Here is a 20392-nt window from a genome sequence, read left to right as displayed (position 1 = left end):
CCTCAGAGATGTCTCTCTGAGCAGGTATCTCTCCTTTCACTTAGCCTCCCTGCTCTCCCGTAGCCCCTCAGAACTGGCCAAAAAGACCCACTCTGAGTACCGATGACTGGTCTTTGCCAAATTCTGCTCCATGAGCCACTGTGCTGGGCCTGGGAGTATGGCCTGGGTCCTGCCAGGAGGGATGGGGGAGCAATGGACAAGCTTGTGGCCGGCCCAGGTATTAACTGAGCCACGGCCGTGTTGGGAGGCCAGACACCAGTTCCTGTCAACCCTATCTACCGTGGAACAAATAAATTGGATCTGACCCGACCCTATCCACTCCGTGCCTGGCTATGTCCAACCCACCCCTTTCCTGCCTAACCATGCCCAGCGCCGCCCTCCGCCCCCTCACCGCCTTGCCCTCTGGGCAATGACTTGACGGCCCAGTCATCAATAATGCATTTTCCAACCAACCTTCATGCTGGGGAAAAAAATGAAACTACTAAGAAAACATATCTCAGGTTACTAGGAAGCAATAATGACTAAGAAGATCACAAACCAAAATGGGGAAGGGAGAGAGGGAGAGGGAGAGGGAGAGAGAGAGAGAGAGAGAGAGAGAGAGAGAGAGAGAGAGAGAGAGAGAGAGAGACACACTGTGTGTGTGTGGTGTGTAAAAACAAGGATAATAATAATTGTGTTATTAAACATTTTCTATGTACCAAGCATTGTACTAAGATAATTAGTACAATAATAATAATTAGGTCAGACATGGCCTCTGACCCTATAAGAGGGAGAACAAGGTACTGAATTCCCATTTTGCAGTTGAGGAAACTGAGGCACAGAGAAGTTAAGTGATTTTCCCGGGACCCATAGAAGGCAAGTCAGGGAGTGGGGATTGGAAACCAGTTCCTCTGACTTCCAGGTCTGTGCTCTTTCCACTAGGCTATAACATATGTGTGTGTGCATGCATGCACATGTGTACACACGAGTGCATATGCATGTGGGCATGTGTGTGCTGACCAATTGAGTTTAATGCCTTGCTCAGTGGTCGCTCTCAGAGGCCAGGGAGCCGGGGCAATGGGAGGGAGGGGATCAGAAGCAAAGCCATGGAAAGGATGAAGAGGAGAGGGATAGAGAGGAGAAAGAGGAGGACAGAGGGCTCAGGAGCAGCAGCAGTGGAGGGAGATGGGAGAGGTGCCCAGAGACCAGCTGAGACAGAGAGGAGAGAGGACAAAACAGCAGTATCCTTGAGAGGAAACAGGAAGGGAGGGATAGACAGACAGGCTGACCCAAGAAGAGGGGCCTCAGAGGAGGAGGAGGAGGAAGAGGAGACACACAGCCTCTCTAGAACCTGGCCAAGTCTGCCTATCTTTGCTAGTTAAATCGGGAACCCCTCAACTAGGGCTGAGCATGGAAGGTTTGGACTCTGGGGTGGGGTGGGGTGGGGAGGGGATGGGATGGGAGGGAAGAGTGCTTGGAGCCCTGTGGACTGCCAGAGCCCTGGGCAGAGTGGTGCCTTGGCCCCAGGAGACAGCCCCGGGGGATGGAGGGGAGCGATATGCATTCACAGATGCTCTGGGAACAGAACGGGCACCAGCCACTGCAGACTGCAGCTGTCTTTGTTCTTTAATTAATGTGTTTACCGGGCCCCTTTATCTGCTTCCAAGCTTCTGCTCTTAAAGAGCTCTTTGCTCAGGGTGGGGGAAGGGGGGGTGGGTGGGTGTGTGTGTGTGTGTGTGTGTAAGCATGTGAGGTGGGATGAAGCTACCTAGTCACCTAGGGGACCATTGTGCTTAAGGGTGTAGGGTTGAGGGTGGGGGTGGGCACCACCTGGTCACCTGATCATTGTGCCTGGGTTTAATGCTCCCAGGACCCAGCTGGACATTGAGTGACCAGCTCCTGGCTTTCCTGAGGGTGGAAACCGTGGTGTGCACAGTTGCTCAGACACTGCCCGGTCCTGACTGGTTCCTGGAGTCCAAATCCAGACTAGCTTATCTGCCTGGCACAGCTCTCAGACCACCACTGGGGCAGAGAGGCCCCACAGAGGGTGGTGGGGTTGCTGGGTCACTTGGAGAACTTGGGCACACCATTCTGTGGAGGAAACTGGGCCAGGATACGTGTGTGTGTGTGTGCACATGTGTGTGTGTGTACATATGCATGTTTGCATGTATGAGGCTGCAGCACCTTCTGGCAGTGGGCTGTGGTGGTGGGTGAATGGGGCACCCTACCCTCCACCCTACCATTCATTCATTCATTCAATCGTATTTATTGAGCGCTTACCGTGTGCAGAGCACTGTACTAAGCGCTTGGGAAGTACTAGTTGGCAACATATAGAGGCGGTCCCTACCCAACAGTGGGCTCACAGTCTAGAAGGGGCAGACAGAGAACAAAACATATTAACAAAATAAAATAAATAGAATAAATATGTACAAATAAAATAGAGTAATAAATACATACAAACACACACATATATGTATATACATATACATATATGTACACACACGCACATATATACACATATGTGCATATATACGTACACATATATACACATATGCATGCATATATACACACATTTGCATGCATACATACATATGCATACACATATGCATATCTGCATACACATATACACATACACATATATATGTATACATATATATGTATACATATGTACACATACATATATACCACCATTCCCACACTGTGGGCTTGTGCCTGCCTGTGGCCCCAGTTAAGCATATGTCTAGGGCTGAGTCCTGGCTTGTGTGTCAGGGGGCGGGGGCGAGGGCTGGGCCTGGGCCCGGACTGCCCCAAGCCTCCTCACTGCAGAGCGAGAACCCTTCCTCTCTCTAGATGGCTGAGTGGCTGACCATCCCCTTGCCTGGATGGGTGCTGTGCTGTAGGTCCCCCTTGAGCAGAGCCCCCTCCCCTCTCCCTCAGCTCCCCCTGGGAGGGACGGGAACAGGGACGGTGAGAGCGAGAGGGTCCTTCGCGCCAACACTCTCCTTCCATCTCAGGCCATACTTCCCAAGGGTCCCGACCCAGTGCTTTTTGCCTCCATTTCCTCCCTTAGAGGAAGGTGGATTGCTGTCAACAGGTGTGGAATTGCTCTGTCAATTGGCATTGTCATTCTGACAGAATGACCTTGTAGCCCTCTGCCTCCCTGCCCGGGCTCCCTTCCTGGTCCAGCCCCACCCCCACCCCCAAACACACTGCCCTGGCCCCCCCAACCCATACAGTGAGGCAGCGAGGTGGGTTCATTTCTCATCTATCAGTCATTATTTACTGAGCACTCACCGTGTGCAGGGCACTGTATTAAGCTCTTGGGAAAGTACCACCCAAAGGAGTTGGTAGACATGTTCCCTGCCCACAATGAATTTACAATCCAGAGGGGGAGACAGACATTAAAATTAATTACAGACGTACAAAAGTGCTGTGGAGTTGAGGGTACGGTGGATATCAAATCCTTAAAGGATACAAATCCAAGTGCAAGTGCAACACAGAACAGCGAAGAACTAAAGGAAATGAGAGATTAGCCTGGGAAGGCCTCTTGGAGATGTGCTTTTAATTAGGATTTAAAGGTGGGGAGAGTGATAATCTGTCCTATATTCACAATCGTATTTATTGAGCGCTTACTGTGTGCTACCCTGCTGGTTCAATCTCTCATCCCATCCCTACTGGATTGCTGCCATCAGCCTCCTCTCCGATCTCCCATCCTCCTGTCTCTCCCCACTTCAATCTATACTTCACGCTGCTGCCCAGATCGTCTTTGTGTAGAAACGCTCTGGGCACGTTACTCCCCTCCTCAAAAACCTCCAGTGGCTACCAGTCAACCTACGCATCAGGCAAAGACTCCTCACTCTCGGCTTCAAGGCTCTCCATCACCTTGCACCCTCCTACGTCACCTCCCTTCTTTCCTTCTACAGCCCAGCCCGCACCCTTGGCTCCTCTGCCGCTAACCTCCTCACTGTGCCTCGTTCTCGCCTGTCCCGCCATCGACCCCCGGCCCACGTCCTCCCCCTGGCCTGGAATGCCCTCTCTCCACACATCCGCCAGGCTAGCTCTCTTCCTCCCTTCAAAGCCCTACTGAGAGCTCACCTCCTCCAGGAGGCCTTCCCAGACTGAGCCCCTTCCTTCCTCTCCCCCTCCTCCCCATACCCCCCACCTTACCTCCTTCCCCTCCCCACAGCACCTGTATACACGTATATATGTTTGTACATATTTATTACTCTATTTTACTTGCACGTATTCTATTTATTTTACTTTGTTAATACGTTTTGTTTTGTTGTCTGTCTCCCCCTTCTAGACTGTGAGCCCATTGTTGGGTAGGGACCGTCTCTATATGTTGCCAACTTGTACTTCCCAAGTGCTTAGTACAGTGCTCTGCACACAATAAGCGTTCAATAAATACGATTGAATGAATGAACGTCTAGAACAGAACTCATCTTTCCACCGAAACCCTTTCCCCCACCCAACTTTTCCATTGCTGTAGACGGCATCGGCATCCTCCCTGTCTCATAAGTCCTTAACATCGGCATCATCCGTGACTCATCTCTCTTATTCAATCCCCATAACAATCTGTCACCAAGTCCTGTTGGTTCTACCTTCACAACATTGCTAAAATCCAGTTTCCTCTCCATCCAAACTGCTACTACACTGATCCAAGCACTTATCCTATCCTACCTTGACTATTGCATCAGCCTCCTTGCCTCCTGTCTCTCCTCACTCCAGTCCATACTTCACTCTGCAGCCCAGATCATTTTTCTAAAACACTGTTCAGTCCACGTTTCCCCACTCAGGAACCTCCAGTAGTTGCTCATCCACCTCTGCAACAACAGAAATTCTTTACCATCCGCTTTAAAGCAACGTGGCCTGGGAAAGCGGTGTGGCCAATTGGATAGAGCATGGTCCTGGGAGTCAGAAGGTCCTGGGTTCTGATCCTGGCTCCCTCCATTTTGCTGTGTTAACTTGGGCAAGTCACTTAACTTCTCCAGGCCTGATTTACCTCATCTGTAAAATGGGATTAAGACCGGGAGCCCCCTGTGGGACATAATAATAATAATGGCATTTATTAAGCGCTTACTATGTGCAAAGCACTGTTCTAAGCGCTGATATGGACTGTGTCCAATCTGACTAGCTTGTATCTAGCAAGATACAAGCTAGAAGCGGCGTGGCTTGGTGGGAAAAGCCTGGGCTTGGGAGTCAGAGGTCATGGGTTCTAATCCCAGCTCTGCCACTTGTCAGCTGTGTGATCTTGGGCAAGTCACTTCACTTCTCTGTGCCTCAGTTACCTCATCTGTAAAATGGGAATGAAGGCTGTGAGCCCCACGTGGGATAACCTGATTGCCTTGTATCTACCCCAGGGCTTAGAACAGTGCTTGGCACATAGTAAGCACTTAACAAATACCATTATTATTATAGAAAGTGCTTAACAAATACCACTTTAAAAAAAGGCAGAATAGATTTGCCAGCTCTGTGCCCTTAGGAAATTCACATCTCTTCTTTGTGCCTTGGTTTCCTCAACTGTAAAATGGGATTCAATACCTGTTCCCCTCTTTCCTACTTAGACTGTGTGCCCCATGTGGTACAGGGAATGTGTCCAAACTGATTGATTTGTATATACCCTAACACTTGCACAGCACTGGACACATAGTAAGCACTTAAATACAATACTAATTATCATCTTACTTCAATGATTTCTTACTACAACATAGCATGCTCACTTGGTCCCTCTAACACCAACCTATTCCCTGTACCTCAATCTCATCTATCTCACCACTGAACCCTTGCCCACATCCTCCCTCTGGCCTGGAAGTCCCTCCTACTTCATAACCACCAGACCACTCTCCGCACCTTCATAGCCTTATTAAAATTACATCTCCTCCAGAAGGCCTTCCCTGACTGTACCTGCATTTCCCCCATGCATTCTCCCTTTTGTATCACTCTTGCACTTGGATTTGTACCCTTTATTCACCCCATTCTCGGCCCCATGGGACTTATGTTCATTTCCATAATTTATTTTAATGTTTGTCTCCCCCTCTGGACTGTAAGCTCCTGATAGGCTGGCAATTTGTCTACCACTCGTGTTGCACTCTCACAAATGCTCAGTACAGTGCTGTACACACAGTTGAGACCACTGATTGATTGAGGTGGATGAGTTTCTCAGGGCTGAGGAAGTGAATGCCGACACTTGCATCCAGGCCTCCAGCATGGCTGCACAGACCAAGGTGAACAGGCCCAGCCCAGCCCAGCCCGGCCCACTATGCATCCCTGCTTTCCTCTGGTTGGGTGGCTCTGCTTCACTGGCAGTGAGGGCAGCCCAATTTCTAGACCTGACCCAAGCTCCTTGTTTTGGACAGGACACACTGACCTTGGAGGATAGATGGGGGCTTACCTGCAAACCGCCATTTAAAGTTGACCTTCCCCAGTGAGGAATGCCCCTAGAACTCTTGGTGTCGGGCTGCAGCAGTTGGCATCTGCCCTGGGCTGGCCCAGAGCCCCTGCAAGGGGAGCTGATGGCCTGTGTTGGCCAGGTTTTCTGGGAGAATCCACGGGCCAGCTTGGAGCTCACCCCGTCCCCGCTCCACACAGTCCATGATCCGCCAGGAACATGAGATTTCAGGTAGCAGCGAGCAATCACACTTGTTGACTGCTTACTGTGTGCAGAGCACTGTACTAAGTGCTTGGGCACACATCCTCCTGAGGCCCCAGGCACACGCTCCCCTCTGGCTTGCTCTCTGGGAGTACAATCTGCCAATGCTCCTTACCCCACAGGCTGCCAGCTCCCACCGGTTCCAGCAGAAGCCTGCGAAGATGGCGCCCAGCTCACACTTCCCCAGGCCCTGCCTGCACGCCCATCTGCCCTAGGACTGCCCCAGGGTCTCTCTGAGAGGCAGCAGAGACCATAGTGGATCCCCCAGATGCTCTTCCAGCAGGGTCGGTCAGTGACCTGGGCTCATGGTTCCGCGCTCCCATCCTACCTGCTCCCACCCCTGTCCTTCCCCTCTGGTACAGCTCCGAGCCCCGGGGTGGGCGGGTGGAGGAAGTCGAGCGCTGGGCCTACCCAGGTGGCTCCTGCCAGGCAGCTGGGAAGCCGGGTGTCTGGAAACGTCCACATCCCCCTCAGATGAAGGCCACAGCCGCGGCCAAAGAAGGGTTCTGGGCTGGGGTCTTCCCTTGCCCCGGGGTTCGGGGGTGCGTTTCGGGACCTGCTGCCTGCAGCCACACAGCTGGTGAGGTCGCATGGTTGTTTCCATCCAGTGGGGAAGGCCAGGAGCCGGGGAGGGGAGGGCGGCGGGCGTGCCCCATTTCAGTGACCTGGGCCGGATCCCAGAGTGGGGGGAGTCAGGACCAGTAGCTGAGGGGCTCCCAGCCACGTCTCTGCCTCCACTACCACCTGACGCCCCACAGCGCCGTGGCCCCGGCCCCACCCGGCACTCGAACATTCAGCTTGGTGGCCCAGACCTTTGGCCAGGAGGGCCTACCCTTACGGCCCAGATCCTCAGTCGGGAGGGCTCCCCTTCACAGTCCAGAGGCTCTCAAAAGCTGCACCCATGTGTCACATTTGTATTTTGCTGGAAACCGGCATGCCAGATACAAAGACCAAATGACCCATTGCCACTGCATTTATTGGATTCGGAAGTCTGACAGAAGAAAGATTTGGGGGTAAGAAAAAGACCCATAAAAATGTCATTCAGTTGAAGCCAATTTGGGGTCCACCAGATTTTGAATATATTTTGTGTAGCAGAACAATACGTTCCAGGTTGTGTCTAAATCACAACCAAGCTACAGTTCTTCACCTGTGAAAACCCAGTCTGAAATATTTGGAAATGCAAAATTACAGTAAAAATACTGGACCAAACTCAATATTCAATTACAACTAGTATACTTAGCCCTATACTCATCTGTGCTATTCTTTATATATCTCTATGTATGGGTATATATATATGCATATATATATATATATATATACACACACATACATATGCATAAATATGTACACCCCCCATATATATTTAGTTACTTTTTAGTTGCTTTCCATTCTGTACATTCTATTGATTTGTAAAGCACTTAGGGAAGTCTCATACTGCATTTTTCAAGAACGCAGAAAGCTTCAAGTTGTGAACAAACAAGAACTGATCTCAAAGCCTCGGCCAGAGCCCAGGCAGCCCGCCCTAGGGAGAGCCCCGTACCTCCCGGGCCCCATGCCAAGCCCCAGCAACGCACTGTCTGCCAAGTGGCTCTGGCCCTCGCCCGCAGGGTGTCTAGCCGGGGAAAGGCAACGTCTGAGCCTCCGCTACACCTCTGTCAGGTCCCCAGGTGGCAGCCCCAGGGTGGCCGTCCTGCCCACCCACCAGATCTCTTCCCTGCCTCTCTCCCGCTGGCACCGGCTAGCCGGAGCAGGCTGCCTCTCCCACCCACCACCCCGCGGGCAAGCTACACACTGGGGGGGAGCCGGGAATGGATGCAAAGCATAAATTAAAAAAATGTCTACAAAGCTATTACTACATAAGACCGTTGGGAAAGAAATAGTAAAATTCAGAATGATTCTTCTTGGTCTCTGTCAAAGTGGCATAACAACCTGCCCAGAGCAGCCAGCCTTCAGGGGGCTTGGCAGCGTTATCACCAGGTGGGGGGGATCAGGATGCAGGCCTTTCTCTCCTCAGATGCCCAGACTTCGCTGAGGGGTGATGGGGCCCAGGCAGTTGGTTTACGACCCATAACGATCCTAGGAAGAAACCAGAAGCAGTAGCATCAACACTGGCAGAGTTGTGTCCTAGAGTATGACATCACCAGCAGAATGGTGCCCTGGAGTATGACATCATTGCCAGAATGATGCCCCAGAATGCGGCATCACACGTGGAGTCAGAGCCCGGAGCAGAGCGCCACTGGCTGAGTGGTGCCCCAGAGCGCAATGTGTGCAGCCAAACTGCCCTCAGAATCTGGGTCTTGGGGGCCAAGGGGGTGGGGGGCAGTGAGCCAAAGCACAGAGGCTATGGGGCCCTGGCTGGGCCTCCCTAGAAGGGCCAAGGGTGGCAAGGGGGAAGAGAGTGGGAGCCTGGGCACAGCGGGAGGCTACCTGTACTGGCTGGGGCCAAATATTGGAGAGGAGGGAATGGGGGGGCCAGGGGAGGGTCCCTCCAAGAAGGAAAGGTCCCCTTCCTCTCCTCCTCCTGCTCCTGCCAGAGACTTTCTGGGGCCAGGAGGCTCCCAGAGTCCCCGGAGGCCAGAGCACATGGGGCAGGCGGGGAGGGGGTTGGGGAAACCAGGCCAGATTCTGGCTGCTTGTTCCCTTCCAAAGGGAGCAGGGCCGAGTCTGGAAGTCCTTCTGAGGCCAAAGCGCTCATGATCCCGAGGCAAGCCCCGGCACAAACATCAGGCCACCAACCCCAGAATGCCATGAAAATTCTTGGGCCAGACTAGAGGGCTTGGCAAACAGTGCTCCCAGCCTTGCCCCTTACCAGGCTTTAAGGTTCTGATGGAGATTGTGGCCAGAACCCCACCCCGTGGGAGCCACTGTGGAACACAAAGCTGAAAGGTCTGGTCTGGCTGCATTGCTCAGATTTCAACCTAGTTCTAGCGCGGAGAGGTTGAGGCAGACGCCTGCGTCTGCTCTTGGGTCTACGGGCTCCCTGCAACCGGCCCCGAGATGCATACGCGAGGCTTTGCTGACCTGAATGGAGTTCATGACCCCATTGGCAAGGACAGACAGCTTTCCGGCCACGGACCTCACGCCTTCTTTGAACTGGGTCATGTCGGGCGCCGATGGCAACACGCTGCTCAAGTTGTAGTTTCCTGCGCGGAGAAGGCACAGCCTGGCATCATTCCCTGAGGCTGGGGTGCAATCCCCAAAATGGTGGGCAGGGACCGTGTCTACTTACTCTACTGGACTCTTCCAAACGCTCAGTCTAGTGCTCTGTGCAAGGTAGACTATAAGCTCCCAGAGCAGGGACTGTGTCTACTAGCTCTGGGGTACTCTTCCAAAAGCTCGGCCCCCAGTAGGTGCTCCGCCAATATTGTCTATCCAATGACTGACTTACTGAGTCCTCAATCTCCCAGAACCCAAGACCCCAGCAGACGCCTTCCCATACTCCCACCAACTGATCTCCCAACTCCACAGGGGCACCTAGCAGATCTCTCTCAGCGTCCTTCCCCTGGGTGGGGTCGGGCACAGGGTAGACTCAGGGTGGTATTCCTCACTTGGGGGACTCAAGGCCAAAGGGGCAAATTCTCCTCTCCTAGGTCCCGTCCCTGTTGGCCCCCCAGCCCCCAGGAGCTCCTGGGAAGCAGCAGTGGGGGCCATCTGGAAGCCAAGGCCGAAGGACGTCATGTCGGCTCCCTCCCACGATCATCCATTTGCCTCCCATTCTTGGATTTTCAGGAGCTGCCGTTTTCTGAAATGACCCTACGTCTGTCCTCACCCACCCAGACTTTGAGCTACGTGGGATAGGTGGGACAGGTCTGTGCTGAACTCTTCCTGTTTCCAGCACCCCAGCATTTAGCTCAGTGCTTGGCCCAGAGTAATAACCAACACTGTAACCTATTGATGGGCCAGGTCAGACAGCCCCATCCTCACATGTGCCCACTTTGGATACCTCAGAGACCTCAGACACACACCTTGAGTCTGAGCCATAGCAACTCGTCTATGGAGAAACAGCCCTCAAACTCTGCAGCCCACCCTGGCCCCAAGGCCCCACCCTCCCTGGCTCTGTGGCCCTACCCTCCAGACCTTGGGGCCCCCAACTTTCCAGAAATCTCTCAAAGAGGTGGGGGAAGGGAGGAGACCCAAACCAGCCCACGAAAGGCAGGGGAAGGGGGAGGGATCTCCGGACCCCAACTTGGTTGGGGCTTGTCACGGGGCCTCTTGTGGGTCAAACTTGCAGCCTTTGGTCAGGAGACCCATGTTTCTCCATGTGTCATATGTCCCCATGTGTCATACATAGGTTCTCTCTCTTTCAAACACACATACACACACACCCCACCCCCACCCACCCAGTCTTTGTGCTGGTAGGAGAGAGAGTGGAAGGGGAGGGGCAGGGGAAGGCGCTAAGGTCCCAAGACGTTTGCAGCCAGGAGAAGCGCCGGGGCAGGATTTTGGGAATTGCGGACTTCAGTGCTCAGCCAATATTTCTAATCATGCTTCTCTAGACCAGAAGCAACCAAAAATGGATTTGTGAAAATTAATGAAACTCTAGTTTGTGTAACTAAATCTCCTTTGGCAAAGCTGAAACAACAGCCCAGAGACCAAAGGTGGAGATCAAGGGCCGAGCGTCGACTGCCTGAGTGTGTCCCCGAAAGTGGCTCTAGGTAATGGTGCCCCCCTCTTTCCTCCCCCACTCCTCCCCCTCTCCACCCCCCCAACCTTACCTCCTTCCCCTCCCCACAGCACCTGTGTATATGTTTGTATGTATTTATTACTCTATTTTATTTGTACATATTTATTCTACTTATTTTATTTTGTTCTCTGTCTCCCCCTTCTAGACTGTGAGCCCACTGTTGGGTAGGGACCGTCTCTATATGTTGCCAACTTGTACTTCCCAAGCACTTAGTACAGTGCTCTGCACACAGTAAGCGCTCAATAAATGATTGAATGAATGAATGAACTCTGTGATCTATGACACAGACACACAAACACACACACCCTCTCCTCTCTGAGCCCCCTGCCTTACTCCCCATCCCTCCAACCAGAAAATCGCAGTGAAACCCTCGCTTAGATGGCCAGATAGCCATCCATCTTCCTAAGTCCGTGGCTGCCCTGGCCTTGGGCCCCCGCTGGCTTTGGGCCCCTCTGGCTTTGAGGCTTCCAGAAGGGCTAAAGAGTCGTCCTGTGTTGGACAGGGAGGCAAACACAATTATCTCTGGGGAGGCCACTGTTTTGGAACGATCCCAAGAATATCTTTTTCTTGCCTGGGGGCAATAAGCACAGGCTGCACACAGTTCCAGAGACCCGAGCCTAGGGCCATATCACCTTTCCCCTGCTCCCCCCGGCCCAATTCTCAGGGGTCTCTAGGCATCTCTGGCTGCCCACAGAGGGCTATGCTTGGCTTACTGTCAAGGCCAGCAGATGGGCTGTCCCCCCACTGCACAGGTTGCTCCCCACAACCGCTCACCCCTCAGCAGCACTCGGAAGCCGGCAGTTTATGTCCGGTGCCCAAATAAAAGATTCCTGGGAATGGTCTGGAGGCAGTAGCACCTCCCGGTGAGGAATCCTGCTCCAGCTGTTCCTTGCCACCTCCCACGGGGTGGCCGGGACTCCGGGTTCATGGCGGCTTGTCTCGAGCCCTGCCTGAAAGACTGTGTGTGCATATGGGCAATGTGCACACACTCCCACTGCTCTACTGGCCCCCAGTCCACAGAGGCCCTCACACTCAGTCACACCTCTCATTCTCAGACATTTGGGCACACACACACACGCGCACGCACAAATGCACACACAGCCTGGAAGCAAGCCGAGCTTTGTGGAAAGAGCACAGGGTGGCCTGGGATCCAGGAGACCTGCGTTCTGATGCCTGTTCTCCCCGGCCTGCTATATGACTCCAAAGTCACTGAATCTCTCTGGGCCTCAGTTTCCCATCTGTAAAGCTGTGAGACTATGAACCTCATGAGAGTCAGGCCCTGTCCAAACTGATTTCTTGGAATCACCCCCAGAACTTAGCACAGAGCTTGGCATAGAGCTGGGGCTTAATGAAATGGTTACCGCACTCATTCTCTTTAGCTGCTTGACTCCTCCCCTTCTGCTGCCTTTGTTCCTTTTCCTTTTGCCCACAAAGCCAGACCTGGCCACGTGACGAAGCAGCTGACTGACTACAGGCCAGGGCCTGGGGCTCTCCGAGCCCTGGCTGTTTGACCAGTGGCCCCTGAGACCTTCCTGAGCCTTGGAGCTCCGGTCAGGTTGAGTTTGGCCATTGTTGTGTTGGGCTTCGGCCCGGCCAGGGTCACAGCCCCACAGGGACCTTTGCCCTGTGTCTCGGGATCAGGGATTGTTCGGACGTGTATCCACTGACCTCTCGGAAAATCCCCGGGCACGGTCCTGACACCGCTCACCCTCCTGGGAGCCATCTCCGCTTCAGGCCAAACTTGCCCGAGCGGGACCCGAGAACAGGGATGCGTCAGCGAGCACCTCCCACAGCAACACCACCACTGGCGCCGCCACCACCATCACCACCTTCCTGAGCGGGGCCAGAGGACACGGCGAACATGGCCTCAGCGAACACGGCCCACAGCCCCAACACTGTCACTGCCGCCACCACCGCTGCCACCTTCCCCATTGGGGCCCGAGGATAGGGCTGCGTCAGCAAACATGGCCCATGGCCACGCCTCTGCTGCAGAGTGGGAACATTTCAAGAATGGAGGAGACTGGTAGGTGAACGTGTCTTCAGACCCTAGGCATTCTAACCCGAAGACTCTCTGGGCCCCAAAGAGGCCACCCTCCAGCTCCCATGCCCAGCCCGCACGCCCGTCTGCCATACCTGTTTGGTGCTTTCTCTGGTCATCGAACAGGTCGGCGGAGCTGATGGATGAGCTCGCAGATAGTCTCTCCAGCCGAGCCCTTGTCTCATACTGGGAAAGAAGAGGACAAGGAACGGCGCTCTCCCTGGGTCTGGAGCTGCCGGCAACCACGATGATGACACTGAGCCCGGCCCCCTGGCCACCAGACCTCCTCTCCCCACACCCCCTCCAGACTGGCTTCCCTCCTGAACCAGCTGGGCCATGCCAGGACTAGGGGAGGAGGTTGGAAACCCTCTTGGAAACACACTCCATGCTGCTGCTGCCATTGCCAGCAACAAGAGAGCCGTATTATTATTACTATTATTGTTTTTGTTAAGCACTGATTATGTGACAAACACGGTTCCAAGTGCTGGGGTAGCTACAAGTTGACCAGGTTGGGCACTGTTCCATATGGGGCTCAAAGTCTGCAGTGTGGCTTAGTGGAAAGAGTCCAGGCTTGGGAGTCAGAGGTCATGGTTCTAGTCCCATCTCTGCCACTTGTCAGCTGTGTGACTTTGGGCAAGTCACACGGGCCGGAGATATGGGCCGATGGGGAGGGATGTGGGCCTTCCTTCCATCCCCCACCCTCCAAGCTGTGGATTGTTCTGCACTGATTCCCTTGACAACTTCCTCACACCTCGAGTCTGTTCATGATTCTGAATCGGTTTGGCACCACCACCACCACCACTTCTTGTTTGGCAAAAGGCATCAGGGAAGGGGGCCAGAAGAATTGCAGGGGGTGAGGAGGAGTCCCAGAGTGTTGCCAGGAGGTGGGACGGGGACAGACTGGGAGAACAGCAGGGAGAGGGAAAGAAGAAATGTCAGTTCTTGAATGATGGACTGATCTTGGAAGGAAGAGACCCTGGGTCTGGGAGGAAGAGGAAGAGGAGTAGGAGAAGGAAGGCTCTAGAGCTGAAGTCCTTTCTCCTCCTCCTCCTCACTCTGAGATCATTTGCACCCCCTGCAGCCATCACGGCCCGGTGCAGCCAAAGCGTGAACACGTACGTCCGCATTGTCTTGCCTTCCAAAATACATGTCAGAAGAAATGGCCTTGACATGGCCGAACTTTTTCTGGGCCTCGTCGGTAGCACCAGGCGGCTCGTAATCTGGCTTGCGGCGAGAAGCTGACCTGTGGTGAAGACCAAGGGCGCATAAGCGGCAATCAGACCAAGCCCATTTGACTGTGACCCCGGGTAGGAAGGGCCTTTCTAGTCTGCAAGACCCCAGCAGCCCCTGGGGGCCCAAAATGCTGGAGAGGAAAAGGAGAGCACTCTGGCAGCGGGATGCTTGGCGGGGATTCAGAGAGGGGAATGCCGCAGCGCTCCGCCCCGGCACTGCCATCGCCAAACACATTCCAAATTCCTTCTTCCCCCTTTTGCCTGGGGCTGTTGTTTATGTCAGCATCTTTGGCTGAAGTTGCGCTGCGGCAATGGGCACAGCAGCTTCCCCTCTCCAGAACTCCCCGCTGTAACTTATGGGACTTTCTTTTTAGGTGGGCATGAATCACATGTCAGAGGGATAAAGGTCCAAGTCGCACCTGTCTGAAGAGCCAGCCTCTTTAGAACTGGGAATCAGGTCTGTGTCTCTGGCACTCTCTTTATTCCAAAAGGAATCCGAACTGTCATCCCACTTGCTGCTGAAAGGACTGGTCCTCAGTTCTGTTGGATCTTCAAAGTATCTGGGAGGAAAAAAGAGCAAATCGTCCAAGCTCAGTCCTGGCCCTGCCCCCGGCTGGTTGAGCCCCCAGCTCGGTCCCCCCGCTCTTCAGTCCCCAGCTCGGTACCCCGCTCCCCCATTGGCTGGCCCCCAGCCCCCTGGGCCACCAGCAGGCTCGCCAGACTAAGGAAGAGAGACAGCGCGACGAGGCCCCGTGGTCCTCGGCCCTGTTCCCGGCAGCCAGGCGTGCAGATCATGCTTAGGGTGTCGGGAGGAATAATTTCTGATTCTTGAAAGTCTGGCCGTGCCAAAGTACCAATTAAATGAGATAAATACAGTGAAAGTCTTTTGGAAAAATGAAAGCTCTACTCAAATCCAAAGCATCATTAATAACCAGCCCTGTGGCAGCCAATTGTACTTGCTCAACATTTACTACAAGGCAAAAAGTGAAAACCCTTCGGTAATTTGTTTGTCAAGCCAGATATCACCTAGATCGCACTATTTAAAAGTGGCCTCAGAGTTGGGGCAGTGTATTCTGCTGAAGAGAACAGTAACACAAATACCATTTTAAACTCATATTTGCATGCCCCAGAAGCACACATGGATCAGGGCAAAACCCTTCCACTCCCACAGTCCCTGCTCGGTGGCCTTGAAACATGAACGAGAACAAGACCAAGGTCACCCAGCAGGGAAGTGGCACAGCTGGGACGTGCTCTTTCCACCAGGCCCCACTGCTCTTCGGGAACCTTTCTGCAAGATCAGTAGAAGCTCTTCTCTGTTCTTAGGGACAGACCGCGCTTCCTTACCCTGGGGTCCTTTCATGGGGCTCACAGTCTTAATCCTCATTTTACAGATGAGGTAATTGAGGCCCAGAGAAGTGAAGCGACTTGCCCACAGTTACACTGCACAGAAGTGGTAGAGTCAGGATTAAGACCCAGGTCCTTCTGACTCCCAGGTTTGTGCTGCATCAAAACTCCTCACCATTGGCTTTAAGGCCCTCAATTGGCTCTTTCCCTGGACTTATCCTCACTTCTTTCTCACTACAACTCAGCCCACACACTTTGCCCCTAACCCCTACTTACTCCCTGTGCCTTAATCTCCTCCCTCTTACTGTCCACCCCCTGCCCACAACTTCCCTCCTGCCTGAATCTCCCTCCCTCTTCAAATCAACAGACCACCACTCTCCCCATCTTCAAAGCCCTCCGAAAATCACTTCTCCTCCAAGACTTACCTCGCTGACCTCTCGTCTCCCCATCCTACTGGCCTTCTCTTGTGTTGCCTCTGCACATAGGTCTGAAGCCCCTAAGCACTTTAGCACTCGCCTCACCCCCACAGCACTTCTTACACTGTGCCCCATCCCCTATCTGTCACTTATTTCAATTTCTGTCTTCTGCTCTACATTGTAAGCTTCTTGAGGTTTGCGTCTACCAACTCTACTGCACTGTATGCTCTCACATGCTTATTACAATGCTCGGTGGACAGTAAGTGCTCAATATATGCCACTGAATGACTGATGGGTGTTGCCATCATTCTCTTGAATGAAATAATGAATAATGAAATTGACTCCCATATCACTGTATCTTAGCCTAGGAGACAAGTGACAACTCTGGGGCCCAGATTAAGTTATTATTATGACATTAAGCACTCATTATGTGTCAAACACTGTTCTAAGCACTGGGATAGATACAAGTTATCAGATCAGATAAAATCTCTTTCCCGCGTGGGGTTTATGGTCTAAGAGCAGATAATGAATCCCTATTTTACAGATGAGGAAACTGAGGCACAGAGAAGTGAAGGGACTTGTCCAAGGTTGCCCAGCAGGTACATGGTGGAGTCGGGATCAGAACCCAGGCCCTCTGATTCCTAGGCCCGGGCTCTCTCCACTAGGTCCTGCTGCTCCTCTGGAACCATTCTGAAAGATCAGTCGAAGTTCCACTCTGTTCTCAGGGAGAGAGGCTGAGCTTCCGTCCACTGGAGTCCTGAAGCTCACCCCTACAGCCAGCGGGGACACACCCTTCTGTGCCCTGCTGGTCTCAAGTGATTCACAGAGCTGCACGGAGCCGGCGCGCTTGCTCAATCCTTACTGACTGAGTGCCCACTGTGGGCAAAGCGCTGAACTCGGAAGAGCACAAGAGAGAGTAGGCACCATCCCTGCCCTCGAGGAGCTTACCATCTACTGTGTGCGGAACACTTGCTGAGCATGTTGGGAGGATACCATAGAGTTGGCAGACCCTAACCCTCGGCCCCATAGCGCTTTGTGGATGTATCTTTATATTCTGCCATTTCCCATCATTGATTTTAATGTCCTTCTGCCCCTCTAGATGGTAAGCTCCTTGTAGGCAGGAATTGTATCTACAAACTCTATCAAACTGCACTCTCCCAAGTGCTCAGCATGGTGCTCTGCACATTGTAAGAGCGCTCGATAAATACCATTGATTGATGATTCATTGACACGACTCCTGCCCTTCAGGGGCTCACAGTCTAACTGCTAGCAGGAAGAAAACCCTGACAGGGCTTGGATCGAACACCTTCAATGCCCTGGTCTCTCCCCTGAACCTTCTTTGTCCCACAGGAATGAGCCCGCTTCACTACCAACCCTCCTTTGCTCGGCCCCTCCCAAGCGTTCTGTGCTGGTGGGCTGACCGGTGCCCGGGGACTGACCGTTCCCAGGGCACACGTTGATGCCTGACGCCCTGTCCCATCATCTGTCCAACGATCCATCCTAATTCCGCTCCGCTCCATGGGGCCTCTCAGCCCTCAAATCCTCTGAAACCAGTCAGGCTGACATGAGCACAGTGGGTGAGGGCCCGCTGCAGGGAGGGGTCTTGCTGGATGCTGGGGGAGCTCCCGGAGAGCAAGAAGAAATGGCCCTCGCTCCCTGGAGCCACGGGGCCCAGCCCAGGAATAGACTGGCCACAAGCCCGCCAGCCTAAGGGCCAAGGACATATGTACGCACCAGCACACAATGCATGACTTCCCGCAGCATGCCGCTTACCTGTCCACAGCTGGAAGTTCTGGCTGGGAAGGAAAACGCTACAAACTTCCAAAGGTTGGGAAGGAGATGGAGGGGCAAAGAGGACAGAGCACTGGCCATGGGCACGGGGGAGACTTGGGGGTGAGCATTTCCAAAATGTTCTCTGGAGAGGGACTCCTCTTCCCCCTTTGGAGAAACTCAGAGACGCCATTTCTCGGGAAATGGGAACACTGCGCAGAAGGAACAGAACGCAGTCAAATGTACTCGATCTACTTCACAGGTCACCAATGTGTTAAGCTCCCCAAACACTGAAAGGCGGAGCAAACTGACCCAATGTCTTCTAGACTGTGGGCCCGTTATTGGGTAGGGCTTGTCTCTGTTGCAGAATTGTACTTTTCAAGCACAGTATGTAGTTCATAGTACACTGCTCTGCACACAGTAAGGATTCAATAAATATGATTGAATGAATGAATGAATTTGCACATCTAGCATAATTAAATTGTTTTTATTCTGGAAATAAAAGGACTAGGTAAAGGCAAAATAAACCAAGGATGTGGTTGATCTTGTTTTTAATAGCATCATATCAAAAACTCCTCCATAATTCATTGTATCCAACTCCTAATGGGTTGATGAATAATTTGGAAGCAATAAGAGTCCTAACAGAGCAGGCAGGAATTTAGGGAAGCATTCGGTGCCGCACTGCCATTGGCCGTGGCCGGCGTATCTGCCCTGGGGCTCCCTTCCCCGCCCAGCTACCGACCGGCTGACCGAGACCAGGGTGGGCAGGGCCATTAAAAGAGTCTCTGTGTGGGCTTAGACACTGGACAGGTACCGAAGACTCCGCTCCCCTATTTCTGGGACAGCAGCTGCCCACTGCCCCTTGAGAATTCATCCCCCATTTCCCAGCTGTTGAAGGGTGGGGGCCTGAAGCACTTGTCTTTTACGGCTCTTGGCGGCAGCCCACTGGGCACCTGCCCAGGACCCGGAGCAGCACTGGCATTCACCAGTGAATTAATATGGCCTAGTGGATAGAGCACAGGCCTTGGAGTCAGAGGGAAGTAGGTTTTAATCCCGGCTCTTCCACTTGTCTGCTGTGTGACCGTGGGCAATCACTTCACTTCTCTGTGCCTCAGTTACATCATCTGCAAAATTGGGATTAAGACTGTGAGTCCCATGTGGGACAGGCACTGTGTCCAACCTGATTACCTTGTATCTACCCCAGCACTTAGAAAAGTGTTTGACATCTAGTAAGCACTTAACAAATACCACCATTATTTATTATTACTCACCAGGCACTGAACTGGATGCATAAAGAACTGCCGAATGGAATAAAAGGGCAGAGCCAGGACTGATGGGTAGGTGGGAGGCAGGCTTCAGAGTGGCAGGGTAGTTTGGTTTGGGTGGATCGTGGGCTGCAGCCTCTTTGGGATGGCATGCGGGCTTGAGGGGAGGCACGCAAACCGAAACACTACCCGAGGGGCTTTCCCAGGGAGGCTCGCCTCCGCATGGTGAACTTCGGATTTCTCTCTGTGGAACATGAGGCACCTCCAGCCCTTTGTGCCCCGGTTCCACTGGCGGAGAAGGCACCCCATCACCCTTTGGCTGGCTCTCTCTCTGGTTGATCTCCAATTTATCCAGACTTCAGTTCAGATGGCTGTTTTTGGTCTCAGCACTTGAAAACACGCTGCCAATGCATCTTAATAAATCCCAGTGAGAAAATGCATTCTCTACCTGAATTCCATTTGAAAAACAAGCAGCTACCCTTTTGGAGGCGACACTCCCCAAAAGAAAGACTGTCCACTGTAAGCCCCTGCCTGGCGGAAATGTCCAGGAGGACAGCTAGCAGCTGATCATCGACAGAGCGGAGGGAGGGTGGCCAACAGTTCACTCTCCGTGGCTCCGAGGCCCGGTGCCAGCAGAACGCCAGAGTCCGTGGAATCTGCCTGTCGCCTGGAGCAGCCTCCCAGCCCCTGTCCAGTTTGGAACTGCACCCTGATGGACCACGAGCCTGGGCCCTGCCCTTGCCATGGCTGCTTTGCCTCTCTTGGAAATGTCGGTACCTTGATCTGTTGCAGCTGGAACCGAAAGCTGTTTGTCCCGCACTGTAGCTGACCATCTATAGGCCTTCCCCATTTGGACTGAGCCCCAGGCACAGCAGTCGGACCGACTGTGTGCCAAGTGAAAGGCTAAGGGCTGGGATGGACAGAGGATAACTGGACTGGCACAATCCCTATTCCAGATAGGGCCTGCCTTCTAAGGCGTGTGCTCTGGGCCTTAGATATTGGCACGTCCGACCCA

General features: G+C 53.2%; 1 protein-coding gene across 1 annotated transcript in view; it reads right to left on the bottom strand.

Moving 5' to 3' along the window:
- Positions 1 to 7583: 7583 nt before the first annotated feature.
- The window catches only part of ARFGAP3 (ADP ribosylation factor GTPase activating protein 3), a 31424-nt gene continuing 18615 nt past the window's right edge, over positions 7584 to 20392 (bottom strand). Inside the window, exons 12-16 of the mRNA XM_038756281.1 lie at positions 15002 to 15142; positions 14470 to 14593; positions 13446 to 13536; positions 9650 to 9771; positions 7584 to 8704 (exon numbers count right to left, since the gene is read on the bottom strand). Coding sequence (XP_038612209.1) covers positions 8687 to 8704; positions 9650 to 9771; positions 13446 to 13536; positions 14470 to 14593; positions 15002 to 15142 — 496 coding nt within the window. The 3' untranslated portion in view covers positions 7584 to 8686. The remainder of the gene's footprint in view (positions 8705 to 9649; positions 9772 to 13445; positions 13537 to 14469; positions 14594 to 15001; positions 15143 to 20392) is intronic.

The sequence above is a fragment of the Tachyglossus aculeatus genome, chromosome 14 (assembly GCF_015852505.1).
Source record: "Tachyglossus aculeatus isolate mTacAcu1 chromosome 14, mTacAcu1.pri, whole genome shotgun sequence".
NCBI classification, from domain to species: Eukaryota; Metazoa; Chordata; class Mammalia; order Monotremata; family Tachyglossidae; genus Tachyglossus; species Tachyglossus aculeatus.
This window is presented reverse-complemented; position numbering and strand designations above follow the sequence as displayed.